Genomic DNA, 15,041 nt, shown 5'->3' with positions numbered 1-15,041 from the left:
GTATATTTTATTTACTCCAGTTGGTTCTTTTTCAAACTTTCGACTAAACTTACTTTTATTCTTAAGCCATATAATAGTACACATTTTAAAATCTAGCAATACTTGGACATTTCTGAAGACCTTTTTTGGTACAAAATGTCTTTTGAATTTTTCTTGTGCTTAAAAACATTTACAGTAAACACAGGAAGTTGTATGCTACTGTGAGATTATAGGGGAGGTTTGTGGAGTGCCCTTCCCTTACATGCTGTGTTGCTTATGGAAATGACAAGCTTTCATAATATCTATTAAACTGTAACCTGCCTATTGTGTTCAGTGCAGAATGCTGAATTTAGTTAAAATGTTAAGAAATGTTTGTTCCACCTCTGCCTCTCAGAAAAATTAGATGGAGATGTGTGTGCTCTCCATCAATAAAGCATATTTGTTTTGAAAGATGCAGCACTCATGGGCTGTCAGTCATAACGACTTCTGAGAGTACTTAAGAGCTGCAACATCAATATTTACAAAATACAAAGTGAAGAAAAGTACATTGCGTCACAGACATGTGCTGTCTTGTTCCGATTCCCTCCCTCCTCAGTGTATTTAGTATGGTTAAGTCTATATGGAGGAGTATTTTGAGATACGAATGGAAGTTTGGGATTCCTCTAAAGTAATTACTGAGAGACATGATTGAAATACCAACAAGGCTTGTAAAATGGAATTACTTTTCCTCCCAAAGTAAATATATTGATTAAAAACTAAAATCAGTGATACAATCAGATGGAAGAAAGTACCTATGTTTAACGTCCAGAGACTTTATAGGCTGTGTTCCTACTTTGCTCCTTAATGACGTTATAAAGATTACATAAATCCCTCTGAGGCTTCTCTCAAATGGGCATAATTATACCCATTTCATGGGATTTTATAATACTAAATAAATGTGTGCAATAAAGGCTTTGTGAGTTATAAAGTGGTACATAATTGGAAAGCAGCAAATAAGGTAGCCTAGGGGTTTTTAATGGCAGTACTAGCTTTTTGTGTAAGAAAATATATTTGGAACTTATTAATGAAATGTACTCAAGTTATATATTATGAAGTGCTTTATCATAAAAAATTAAAACAGAATTTATTAAATATGTCAGAATGATGACTTTATTATTATATTATAATCTATCTTTGAAAAAAAATTAAAAGCAGCATGGGCTCACTTTTAGCATATAGTCCCTGTTATTTATCCTATATTCTGCCACTAAGTCTTGTGGCCTGATAAATTACTAAGTGAAAGCATTCTCTCCCTCTTGTTTCCCCAATATAATGCCATTGTGTAAATATGGAAAGGCTTGGTTAGACACTTATCACAAAGTACACGTTGGAGATTCCAGGTAGAAAGGGACTAAATTAATGAGAAATGGTTTTAGCAGGGTTAAGAATCTTGCTTAGGGGAAAAATGATATTAAATTTGAAAATTCCTGGGTTTAACTCAGTATGTGGATAGTTACCTCTCCCCAAAATCAGCAAACACAGTGTTTTAACAATATAAAAGAGCTTCTTAAGTGATTTCCCAGGTTTATATGGTTTATGATTATTTTACAGAGGAGCTTTTTTTGATATTATAAAGCATTACCCTTATTTTTAAATAGGATGCTAGAAGATAAAAATTTGGCCAGCAGAGGGAGCCAACTTATGTAAATTGGGCTGTGAGGAACATGCTCTAGGGTACCTCAGTAAACGTCTTTCTTGTGGGTATTGGTTTACAACATTCTTGTACTGTGCATTGAGAAGAAAATTAAAGGAAGGAACTTCAGTCATATTAAAACCAGTTCTTTATTGCTTTTATTTTATTTTATTTTACTTTTTGAGAAAGAGTCTCATTCTGTTACCCAGGCTGAAGTGCAGTGGCAGGATCACAGCTCTCTGCAGTCTCTACCTCCTGGCTCCTGAGCTCAGGGGATTCTCCCACCTCAACCTCCTAAATAGCTGGGACCACAGGTGTGCACCACCATGCCTGGTTAATTTTTAATTTTTTTGTAGAGACAGGGTCTCATTATGTTGCCCAGGCTGGTCTCAAACTCCTAGGCTCAAACGATTACTCCTGCCTCAACCTAACATAGTGCTGGGATTACAGACATGAGCCACGGCACCTGGCCACTCTGGTACTTTTTAAAAAAGAAAAAAGGCAGGCAAATAATATACGAATAGGAACTGTGTTTTGTTATTGTTGTTATTCTCAGACATGAAGAATCTTTTATAAATAAATGTCATCAATTTAATAAATTTAGTAGATAAAAATAAGGTTTTAGAACTTGGCTCTGGGGTTAGAGCACATTCATTCTAAACATCTACAAGGAATATAAATAACACGTGAAAGAAATATAAAAGGAATTGTTAATGTTCTAAACAGAGTACTGTTATGACTGAATCATCAAGTAAGCACTTACATTTTGTATCATATATATTAAATCATGAAATTGGAAAATATTTAAGATAAAAATTTCACCCAGCATGAAGCAAGTATAAAACAAATGGTTTTCTGCTCAACACTATATAGAAATTAATCATAGCACCCTATGCATTCTAATTAATTTCCTTGGCAAATGTGCAGGCTGATATAAGATGATTAGATTCATGCATTTCAAGTACTAGTTATTAAATACATATATTCAAGGAAGTATTCTAAGCATTTGGAAAGGTAAAGGTAAACCACACCTACCTTTATGTAATTTGTAATTTAGTAAATGGTGAGTGTAATTCGAGTGTGCCAAACTGTAAGTAGGTGGGTGATGCAGCAGCTAGGATAAGCAACTTCACTAAACACTATACTGCTTAAAATAAGAAATAAGTATTCTTTTTTTGCTTTTGAGAAAAATATGTTTGCTTTGTAACCATTAAGACTGAGAAGTTTAGCTTTATAAAGTGAAGTCGATTTAACTGTTACTTAAGTTATTTGCCATCTTTCTTAGAGTAAAGAACAGTAGCTAAGGAAAAAGATTTCCAATCAGATTGTTGATTCTTAACTAAATCATTGTTTCTGCATTGTTTTTTAAAATTATAATTAGAGATCAAGATAATAGAAAACATCCAGACCTTTTTATTATTTTTAAACTAAAAACAACGACTAAGTCATATAAAAGAAAAATTATCCTTTTAAACTTTTACCATTTTAGATGAAATTTAATGTATATCTGTTTTTTTTTAAAAAATATGTACGATTGCTCTTAAAATTCAAAGAGGTAGGCTGGGTGCGGTGGCTCACACCTGTAATCCCAGCACTTTGGGAGGCTGAAGCAGGCAAATCACAAGGTCAGAAGTTTGACATCAGCCTGGTCAATGTGGTGAAACCCCATCTCTACTAAAAATACAAAAATTAGCCAGGCGTGATGGCGTACTCCTGTAGTCCCAGCTACTTGGGAGGCTGAGGCAGAAGAATCGCTTGAACCTGGCAGGCAGAGGTTGCAGTGAGCCGAGATTGTGCCACTGCACTCCAGCCTGGGTGACAGAGCGAGACTCTGTCTAAAAAAAAAAAAAAATCTAAGGGCCCTATGTAATGTAGCATGGAAGATTAAAAATCAGTGTTCAGTGATGGATACAGGAGAAGAGGGAGTGGATAATTATTTCTCTTCCAAAGTCGAAATTACAAATAGTCATTTTTCTCCCTTCAGATCTGCAATACTTAGAAACTATTTCTAAGTAAATAAAATCACCAGGTGTTTTAGTTTGGCAGTTTGAGTATGCTATTTGAGTAATTGTTAGGAATTTCTGAAATGGAGGGTCACACAGCAGGGCATGGCAAGGATGGATTAGAAAAGCAGGATGGTGAACAAGGAAAAGGACTAGGGGCAAGAGGAATGGACTTCAGGGAACAGTCCTAGAACTCATTCATTCAACAAGTATTTATTTGTGCCTGCAGTGCACCTGGCTCTGTGTCAAGCCCTGGAGACACATCATGGTGAACATGATGCAGCCCCTGTTCTCTGTCACAGTTGAGTGTGGTATAAAGAAGGAAACAGGTCATTTCACTGTAGCCTATGAAGTGTAGGGTGCTGTGGAGACACCTCTCTGAGACTTGAAAGGACCAGAAGGGGCATGAGGTGAGATCCAAGCCAAGCCCTGAAGCAGGAATGAGTTCCGCCGGAAGGAAACAGCAGCCAGGTTCCAGGAGGTGGGAGTGCATGGCAAGCTCCAGGTGATGGCATGTGGCTCAGTGTGGGTAGAACTTTGAGAGTGAGAATGGACCAAAGAAACATCAGCTGTAAAGGCAAGCTGGACTAGGTCAGGAAGAGTCTTAGGTGTTTATGTGAAGGAAGGAATTTGGAGGTTTTCTTTAGTACACTGAGGGACTGTTAAAGAGATTCCCTTTAGGAGAAGGATATGAGCAGATATTTGTTGTGTGGAGAATTAAAGTCAGCAGAGCTATAGGTAAGAAGGCCAGACAGCTGAACCAGCCTTGTGGGGCTGGAGAAGAGTAGACTCTTTGTAAGAGGTAGAAGGGACAGATTTTTGAGAGATTAAATGTCAGGGTAAACAGCTAATTGCAGTGATTTCAGTTTATGGAAAGTTGCAAAGAAAGATATGCTTTCCAGATGCTTATGTGAAGGGAAGGGATGTCTAGTTTATATTCACCAGGCTCTGACATAACTCCACAAGGGTATGGTGGAGGCAGAGGCCTGGCTCATACAAGATATTTTCTCTGAGAGGATAGAAATTAAAGACATGTGAGTCATAGTGAGGTAGAGAAGCCAGAGGTGATAGGGACGTTGGAACAAGTTGTAAGCTCTTTCTAGGAAACTAATCCTGAGGTTTAGAAACAAGAATATTAGGAACCAGGTCACTTAGTGAAGCACATCGTTGGGTGTGGAGGCTGTGAACAAATGACAGTACCAAGTAGGCTGGTTCTTGGATCCTAGCCACATTAGGCAGTACCATAGCCTAAGGGCTAGAGGCCAGTTTGTAGGAAGAAAGGATTAGCTAAAGGAGGGTGAGAATTCAGACAGGACTTTAGACTTCATCAAAGTAACTGAAAGACTAATGGCTCAGGATAACAGGAGGGAAACATATAGATTGGGGGTGAGGTGAGGGAAGGAGTTGACCTTGAATCTCTACCTTTGAGAGAAAACAGAAGAAGAAAAGAAATTTTGAAATTGGTAGGCAAGATGAGAATTTGGGAGGGTTCAGGAAGGTTAACACCTTCCTGCTAGTTAAGCAGGAGGCAAAAGTATTTTCTTAGAGTGACAAGGATTGCAGGTGGGCGGGAAGGGCAGTATGGGGACATGATTGAAAGCTCAGGCTCCAGGGAATGGAAGACCTTGTTTTCATTCCTGGGCCCTTCGTGTGCTGGCAGAGTGGCCTCAGGCATGCTGCTTAAGGTTTGTCATTCTCAGTTGCTTTATACCTAAGGTATGTTCATTGTAGTATCTTTCACCTAGAGTTGTATTAAGGATTAAAGAAATTAATTCACGTAAAGTGTTTAGCATGTAGCAAATGTTCAATCAAATTTATGATGATGAAGCAATATCGTATAATGGTCAAAAACCAGACTCTGAAGCCAGACCGCCTGAGTTCAAATACTGGCTTCACCAATTACATGCTAGTGGTATGATTTATAAACATAATTCATAGCTCACCAAGTGCTCAGTAAATATGTATTCAACTGCATTGACAATAAATATGGAGACTCCATGAACCCGTCTTCCTGTGCTTCCAGTTCTTGCCAATGCGATACTTGTGTTCTACCCATGTGACAAATGGATATGGTAAAAACCTTTGGTAATTTATAAACTAAAGGAGGTGAAATATGTTATCTCTGCCTCAGTTTTCTCATCTGTAAAAAAAGGGGATAATAGTACCTACCTCTTAAGCTTGTAAGTTAAGATAGTTAATAGATGTAATCTCTTAGCTCTGGTACATGGGAAGCATTATATATGTCTAGCAAGGATTGTCATCATTTATCCTTGCTCACCATCATCAGCAGGAATTGAGAAACAGAATTTATAATGGGCACTGTGGGATTGACTGTGTAACTGAGTAAGACAAGTAAAAAGGATAAAAGTAAAGAACAAGTAAAAAAGCACTTAAGACCAACATGAGATTGAAAACTTTTGTAGTAGGGTCAGAACACAGGAGCAGCCAGAAACCTGGAGATAGACCTGAGAAGAAAAATGGTTGGATAAGTTTAAAGTTAGGGTTTATTGCTGGACCATTTGTGAAAGTGTAAGAGAGCCAGTGAGCGGAAAGTATAATAGTACTCTGTTTTGAGAGAATAATGAAAGTCATTGACAAATAACCAGAGAAGGGAATAAACGAACATGTTTTAGACAACTGTTTGGAAGTGGCTTTGATTTTATTCTGTTTATTACATTGCCTTATCAATTTGCTTGTTTCTTTTCTCTCTCCTTCCCCATCCAAACAACCTTTCCTGGCTTCTTATTTCTTCTCTGCATATCTCTTTTCATGCCTTATGTCCCTTCTGCCTTGTAGCAAAACAACATAAAGAAAAGCATAATAAGAAAGCAGAGAAGTATTGTTTATATGTTCAGTTCTCCACATATTCACTGAACATCTATTCCCTGTCTAGCACAGAGATCTTTGCTCTGACAGATCCAAAAAAAGCATCTGGCATGTTCATTACCCTCAAGGGTCTCTGTGGGAGGAATTCACATGAAATCATTATACATACATTGTACAGGAAAATGATAATTGTCATACAATCAAGTGTCAAAAATTATGGCACAGCCATTAAGTGCTGCAGTGATCAAAAAAGGTGCTCAGAAAGGAGAGAGACATGAACTGAGGCAAACACAGCCTTTTAGAAATGGATGTTCGGAGAGGCCTTGCATAGAGAGGGAGAATGGGGGTGTCGGGGACGGTGTGCAGGCCTGGGAGAGCAGAGAAAGTTCTGCGCAGAAGCATGTGGCGGGTGTGGAGAGCAGGGCAAGCACCAGCCCAGCAGGAGGTGAGTTGAATGGGAGGTAAGGCTGGACACTTAACCCTTACAGAGCATAGCTCAGCAGGTGATCAATACATATGTGTTCAGCAGCATTGAGAGTAAAGGAGGAAGACACATCCATGAGCTTATCTTCTTGTGTTTCAGCTTCTTGTCAATGTGATCATTATGTTCTAGCCCTGTAATAAGTGCATATAATAAAAACCTTTGTGAATTTGTAAACTAAAAGAGGCAAATACTTTTTTGTTAGGTCTGTTGAAGAATAGGAATTCAGTGACTTTTTGATTAAGAATGTAAACACCTCCATAAAATTACAGGAAAACAGAAGGTTGCATTTTTGGAAGATGTGGTGGGGAACATGTCCTAACTTGCTACTAACCTCTATGTATATAGCTTTTCATCCTCAAGCCACCTCTTTGGCTGCCTTATCTCTTTCAAGGTAGCTTTTGTCTCTGTTTGTAGCCTAGAACAGCATTCCATTTGAGAACCATGTTAAGCTGTCCCAAGGCTAAGCGTCATGGAGTGCAGGTATTAGAGATCTTAAATACACATATTTATGAGTTAAAGGCAGAGGGACCAGAACTGCCAGTACAGCTAAGCCCTTCTTTGAATAGTGGGTGCCTTATTAGTATTCATGAAGAGCATATCGATAACATCTTGACAGAGTTAAAGTTTCAACTTGAAGAGCTACTGCTTTTCAATAAGGAACATATTTAAAGACACTTTTTGCATGAATAGTGAGTGAATTGCTTCTAAATGAGAGTATTACTTTATTGAATGAGATATTTTTCATGTAATCTGTCTACAGTTTAGAATTGTCATTAGAATTACAATAAATAATAATGATTAGCACTTGTAGGGTTTGTATCTTCAAAGAGTTTTATAGTTAATCTAATTTAATTGTCACTTGGCATCATCAGAGATGTGTACTTGCTTTTCTACCATGAAAAGTGGTGTTCCCTTACCAGCCCCTTAATGCTTCCTTTTGGTATTTTCATGGTCTATGAGCTGTTTGTTCTACAGGAAATAGTTAGAGAGTTGCAGATTGAAGAGCTTTATATTAGAGCTCTTTTTCCCAGGTAGCATTTGGGTTCTTTGCGCTAGGTTTCTTGGGTCCAGTTCCAGCTCCTCTACTTGCCGTGTTACCCCAGGCAAGTTACTGAAACCTGTTGCTTTAAGTGGAATTCATCATAGTAACTGCATCAGAGTGTTTTTGTGAGGATTAAATGAGAAAGTAAATATATAGCAATTAAATATTTAATAAATGTTAGTTGCATATTAGAATTTTAAAAAACATTTAGGAGCATATCATTCTGAGAAGCCATATGTGGTTAAGTGTTAGATGAGGAAATTATAAGCCAATAAATACCCTTTTCAGAAACTGCTGTGTAGTAGGCTCCGTGCTAGGCACTGAGACTGAAAAGGTAATGATGGCACCTGCACTCTGAAGGTCACAACCTTTTGTGGATGTGGAGATGTCTTAGTCCATTTTATGTTGCTATAACAATACCACAAACTGGGTAATCTATAATGAACAAAAATTTATTTGGCTTACAGTTCTGGAGACTGGGAAGTGCAAGAGCATGGGGCCAATATTTGGGGAAGGCTTTTGTGCTTCATTATTCCATGGCAGAAGAGCAAGAGAGGGTAAGAGTAAGAAGGGGCCAAACTTGCTTTAATAACAAACCCACTCTGGTGATGACTAATTCACTCCCACAATCACAACATTAATCCATTCATGAGGGCAGATCCCCCATGACCTCATCGCCTCTTATTAGGTCCTACCTCCCAACACCGTTGCACTGGGGATTAACTTTGGAGGACACATTTCAACCAAAGCGGGGTACAGGGGAGTTGTTAAAACACTCTAAGTGCTTGACCTAACAAAGTCAAGTACAACCAAAGCTCATAGCAGAGTGATGGACTTTGACTTAGGGCTTTCAGATAAAAGAAGAGATATTTGACCTGGGTCTTGGAGGATGAGAAGGACTTTAAGAGAAAATGGGAGACTTTTAAGGTGAGAAGGAGGAAGGCTTCAACTTTGGAGTATTTGCTGTCTTCTGTGGTAGCAGGATCCCTTGAAAGATTGAAAGCAAGGTGTGACTTGAAAGTCCCAGAACTCTTTAGAAAGAATGAAAGCAGGCGGGTCCGATTTGTGTGGAAGTACTAGAGTTTCCATGACGTTACAGTGTCTTTGGGCTGGTTTTTCCTCTCCTCCATAGACTGGAGAAGGCTGTGAAGTTTTGTAGTCCTAGTTGGACCCAGAAGAGGCCCTGTTTGTGGTTAGAATATGTAGTTGTCTAGCAGTGGTATTTAATGGGCCTCCCATATACACTCTCCTGTTTCACTGGGCATGAATTTTAATGACTGGGATTTGAGTGGAATTTCATTGGACTTTTAGGAAACAATTTAAAATACCACTGTGACACAGTTCAGTGTATACTAATGTTTTAAAGATTGAGGTGTAACTGATTGCCTAAATTGTAAGACAAGACAATAGACGAGAGGATCTTATTCGCAAAATTTATGATGGTGCCAAGGCACTGTTTCTGACTGTGTATCACTCAGATGAAGGAAACTCTCCATCTTCCTTTTTCAGTTTCTGAGGCTGCAGAGTACATCATCTGGGCAGCATATGGACTGCTATCAAATGGGAGGCATCTGTGCTCCCTTTTGAATAGCATCTTAGGATGAGTTTAAGTAAGCAGATGCTGCCTGTTAAACCCATGCTCCCCAGTCTAAAAAGCTTGTTGAGTAAAGGGGGGATTTGCCAACAGTGAACAGGAATCTTCTAGACACTGTGCTGGGTATTACATATGTGTTCTCACAGTAGCGCTATTATTTAATTTTCACATGAGGAAATATCAGCACAGGTATTAACTTTCCCTTTCCAACAGGTAGTTTGTGGTAGAGGCAGGATTCCAAAGGAAGCCTATCAGGCTGCAGTGTCCTTTTTCATTATTATTATTCTTTTAATAAATATGGCATTTGCTTTGTACTGTTTCCTTCTAAAATCTTTCTTCTTTAAGCTTCTCATGAAGTCCGACTTCAGTAAAGGTCTTTCATGAATGGGCTTGCTACTTTTTTTTTTTTTTTTTTTTTTGATGCAGAGTCTAACTCTTGCCAGGCTGGAGTACAGTGGCGTGATCTTGGCTCACTGCAACCTCTGCCTCCTGGGTTCAAGTGATTCTCCTGCCTCAGCCTCCCGAGTAGCTGGGACTACAGGTGCACGCCACCACCAACCAGCTAATTGTTGTATTGTTAGTAGAGACAGGGTTTCACCATGTTGGCCGGAATGGCACGATCTCTTAACCTCGTGATTCACCCGCCTTGGCCTCCCAAAGTGCTGGGAGTTTACAGACGTGAGCCACCACGCTCGGCTCAGCCTTGCTACATTTGAAGAATATGATTAAATGAAGTTTTTCCTAATTTGTCAGTTTACATTGAATTCAGTAGAGGATGTCTATTTAGGGTCACCTGTCCTGCCATACATAGAAAGGAGGCGAAGAGGGGACACGTGAGTTCGTTTGTTTTCACCAGATACATGTTGGTAGGTGTTTTAGATCATCATTTGACAGTCTCAGCACCATAATTTGATGATATTTAGTTTTTCAAATACAGAGTCCATTGATAGTTAAATAACCTGATTTCAGTGATTCTAAAATTGCAGTGCAGAATGGAAGAAGAACTCCTTTTGAATGAAGTCCAACATTTGCTTCATTTACAGCATATAGATTGTTAGCTTAATTTCCTCTTGTCCTAAGACCAAGAAACCAAACTTTAAAATGTGTGGGCTTTTTAGTGGCAAAATAATTACAAGATTAGTCCTCTGTCACTTTAAAAATTAACAATTTCACCTCCTCCTCATTGTTGAAGTAAGATGAGTGATAACATTGTCTCAAAATTATGCTTTCTTTGCCCTTGTCTTTCCCACTTTTTAAAATCTTTTTAAAATTATTCTCTCTTGCTTTCTCATTACTTTTGAATCATAATCAGGAACATCATTTCCCTTCACTGTTTTGCATTCTTTCAATAATTTGAAAATAGATCCATACAGAAGTAAGAACAAATTAGATAACTATGAATTATTAAAGTGCACAGTTTATACTTTGAGGTATTTCATAGTTATTAGATCAATTATGGTACATTTTTCTTGATTATTTCATCTGAGGTATACTATTTCCAATTCACTTACTGTTTTATTCATCTTCCATACCTGCTAAAAGTGTACCTACTTTGTTCCAGGCCCTGTGCTAGGGGTTGCCAGCCTCATTTCTCCACAAGCCTGTGCATCTGGTGGTTCTCAGACATCACACGCCACCTTGGTCTGTGTGTCTGAGTTGTGCACAGTTTTCAATTCCCTTTCTTTCCCACTTAGAAAAGAATATCTGAATTCAGGAAAGTGTAAGAAATTGTAGTTAATCTTGAAGCTATCTTAGAGAATATAAATAGTGAGTCATCATCACAATTTGGCGCAGGATTTTGTATCATTGTTTCTGACAGTCCTCACAACTAGCTGGTCTTGATCTGATGTGCTAGGATGTTTCTGAGCATATAAGTATAGTCTTGGAACATTAAAAAAAAGGCCCAGCAATGGAGGTATGATGTATCTAAATAATTACAATTTGTGGGAAAATGTGGTAAGTGCCGTTAGCAATGTAAAGTCTTTCTAATGTATTTCTGGGTGACAAAGATTAATTTCTGGAGTATCAGAAAAGGCATTTTCTCCAAAGTGGTATATGAGCTACGTGGAAAAACTTAGAAGTGAGAGAGGACTGAATGCAATTATTTTGAACCCAGAAAGAAGCCACATATTCCCCTCATTAATTTGATTCTTCAGATCCTGTTTTCTCTTTGAATATTGAAATTATATATATATATATATACACACACAAAGGTACACACATACCCACACATATATACATTCACACATAATTAAATAACAATTTAATTCAAAATTTTGGGGGCTAAAGATGTATTTTTCTCTTGGCATTGGCAATCGTTTTATCCTCTCCAGTTGATAGAAACTGCCTTACTTACAGTTTCCCACTGATTTCTTTTACTATTTAAAATATTAGACCCTCAAATGGGTTTTACTACCACTCAAGCAACTCATCCTGAAGTGATTCCTATGCTACAGAAATAACCGTTTCCTCTTCTCTCTACATAACATTGGCATTTCTGGAAATTGGGTTACCTGTGCCAATTTTTATTTGTAGATACAATGGGAATTGTTAAATGGTCTATCAATTCACAAGGTATCTTCTCTTATTAAGAGCACACCAGATACCTAATTCCATTTAGTTTTCGGTAACTTCTTATATTCTTGAGTCAGCCACACAAGTAATTCAATTGTAATTCACACAAGTAATCACACAAGTAATCCAGCATGAGTTTCTTGCTAAGAAAGCCACAAGAGCATGTTTTTCTTTTCCTCCTTTCTTTTTCTTGACTGCAATAGTTTTTAATAAATTAATTCACACAAGTAATTCACACAAGTAATCCAGCATGAGTTTCTTGCTAAGAAAGCCACAAGAGCATGTTTTTCTCTTCCTCCTTTCTTTTTCTTGACTGGAATAGCTTTTAATAAATTAATGATGGCTGGGCGCGATGGCTCACACCTGTAATCCCAGCACTTTGGGAGGCCAAGGCGGGCGGATCACAAGATCACGAGTTAGAGACCAGCCTGGCCAATATGGTGAAACCTCGTCTCTACTAAAAATACAAAAATTAGCTGGGTGTGGTCGTGGGGGCTTGTAGTCCCAGCTACTCAGGAGGCTGAGGCAGAAGAATCGCTTGAACCTGGGAGGTGGAGGTTGCAGTGCGCCAAGATTGCGCCACTGCACTCCAGCCTGGGCGACCGAGTGAGACTGTCTCAAAAAAAAAAAAAAAAAATTAATGAGAACTTTTGTTAAAAATGAAGGTTTTTTAGAAAATGATTTTATTAAAATGAGGAGTTTTATTGTAGCACAATAATCGCTTCATCAGTAGTAGACTCAGTAAATTGTGGTACATTCATTTTTAGAATATTACACAATTATTTTTAAATTAGAACAATCAACATGTATTGACCTAGATAGAAGAGTATGATATATGCAGCTTAAATTTTTTAATGGCTGTTTATTGATATATTTGTATATTTAAAAAGATGTAGAATGATATAGTCCCTAAGGACATTGAAATTGGTCAAAGTAGTTGGAGGGAGGTTATTAACAGAAGATAATCCAGAAATAGACTCGTATACATGTGATAATTTAATGTAGCACAGAAGGAATAGTGAAAAGCTGGATTATTTAATAAATGGTATTGGTATAGTTGGCTATTTTTTAAAAAAGAATAAGCTAGAACCTTACCTCACTTACTTTATTAAAATGAATCCCAGATTGATCAAGTATTTAAATGTTTAAGTTGAAGTTGTACAAGTTCTAGGAGAAAACATTGGTGAATATTTGTTTGAAGTAAGACCTAGGCATGACCCAGAATCCAGAAACAAGGCAGACAGATAAATTTGCCTGTATCATATTCTCTGAATGGCTTGAGAACTACATGAATCTTTATATTATGTGTTCATCAATCCCAGTTTCTGTTTTAATATGATGTTAAAAGTTTAATGGTATCACTTCTCAAGCATTTGGACTAATGCAAACATAGTGAGCAAATAGGCTGCTACTTGGTGATTTTAGCAACTGTACTTATGTTTGTATTGTCAGCATTCATGAACCATTTAAACCGATGGCATTTAATTGTATTGTTTGAGTTTTTCCATGACAGTAATTTCTGTTTTAACATTACTTTGAATGAATGAATGAGAAGTAACATCAGAAAAAAAGTTGTGAGAAAACATACAGGAAACTAACATGCAGTTCCCTCTGGACCATGGTGCAGGACATGATGGAGAGGGCAAACCTCATTTTATGCGATTTTCACCTGTTTAATAGAAATATGTATTGCTTTTCTCAAGGAAAAGATCTATTTTTTACATCATTGAAAAGTAATTCAGAGTTTTAGGCTTCTAAACGATTTTTGTCACATTGATAGCTTGGCCATTTCTTAGCTTAGCCAACTGCCCAAATCTAAAACTTTGGATTCTTACAAATTACTCATTTTATTTAGTAATGGTTATAAGCACAGATTTAACATGGTATAGAATGCAAAGTACATGTAAATTGTTATAGTAAAATAGCCATCAGAGAATGCCTGGGGGGCAAGTCCCTGTGAACTCTTTAACTCTCTTGGGAGGCATCCTTCATGTTCTTCTGATGGGAAATTGAGAAATGCTTCCCTGAGTAAATACACACAGGTGAAGGTAACTGGTAATATCCTTAAGCTTACTGGGGTTTTAGGTTCTGAAGCTGTGTAGCGGAGGGAAGTAGATTTCACAAAAGGCAAATTTTATTAGCTCCATTTGGCCCGCTAAGATGAATGTTTCATTATGTATTTTGGATTCCCACTGAGTCCAGTAAATGAGCTAGTAGATAGTTTAGTCATTAAAATTATAATTAATACTAAGGGAGCTAAATAAACTAATTTTAATCAAATTTACTTTGATTTATCTCAGTGTCTCTCTTTCTCTCCCTGTCTCCCTGTTTCTGTCTCTCTCTCTTCCTATTACAGGTCACAGTAATGAAAGGCAGTAATAGAAATAAGGATCATTCAGCAGAAGGAGAAGGGGTTGGAAAACGACCAAAACGAAAGTGTCTTCAGTGGCATCCATTGCTAGCAAAGAAACTTCTTGATTTTTCAGAAGAGGAAGAAGAGGAAGACGAAGAGGAGGATATTGATAAGGTAAGTCCTATATATACTGTAGAAGTTTCGAGTTTATTAGAGCAAATCATAATATTCTAGAAACAATAGTGAACATGAATGATATTACAAAAGATGTGTTTCCAAAAGCCTGTATAGCTTGAATCCTGTTCAATTACTTAGTGTACATTTTTATTCCAATTCTTGATTGCTCTTGAAGTATTTGTACTTCCTAATAGTGTAGACTGAGACACAGCCTTTTAAATACTATTTTTGTCACCTAACCAATGATTTGTGAGTAATATTCAAATACATTGAGATGGGGATGTTCCTAAAACTTGATGTGCTCATCTGACATTCTACCCTGTGACTTTTCTGGCCT

The 15,041-nt window shown here is 37.5% G+C and overlaps 1 protein-coding gene across 12 annotated transcripts in view; it reads left to right on the top strand.

The window, feature by feature from the left end:
* The window catches only part of LOC105477538 (BBX high mobility group box domain containing), a 269,896-nt gene that overhangs the window by 161,426 nt on the left and 93,429 nt on the right, over positions 1-15,041 (top strand). For all 12 annotated transcript variants that reach the window (XM_071092481.1, XM_071092474.1, XM_071092475.1 and 9 more), the window contains one exon: positions 14,531-14,701. In XM_071092481.1, coding sequence (XP_070948582.1) covers positions 14,540-14,701 — 162 coding nt within the window. In that variant the 5' untranslated portion in view covers positions 14,531-14,539. The remainder of the gene's footprint in view (positions 1-14,530; positions 14,702-15,041) is intronic.

This window comes from Macaca nemestrina, chromosome 2, assembly GCF_043159975.1.
Source record: "Macaca nemestrina isolate mMacNem1 chromosome 2, mMacNem.hap1, whole genome shotgun sequence".
Taxonomy (NCBI): domain Eukaryota; kingdom Metazoa; phylum Chordata; class Mammalia; order Primates; family Cercopithecidae; genus Macaca; species Macaca nemestrina.
The sequence above is the reverse complement of the archived record's forward strand: the minus strand, read 5'-3'. Positions and strand labels throughout refer to the sequence as shown.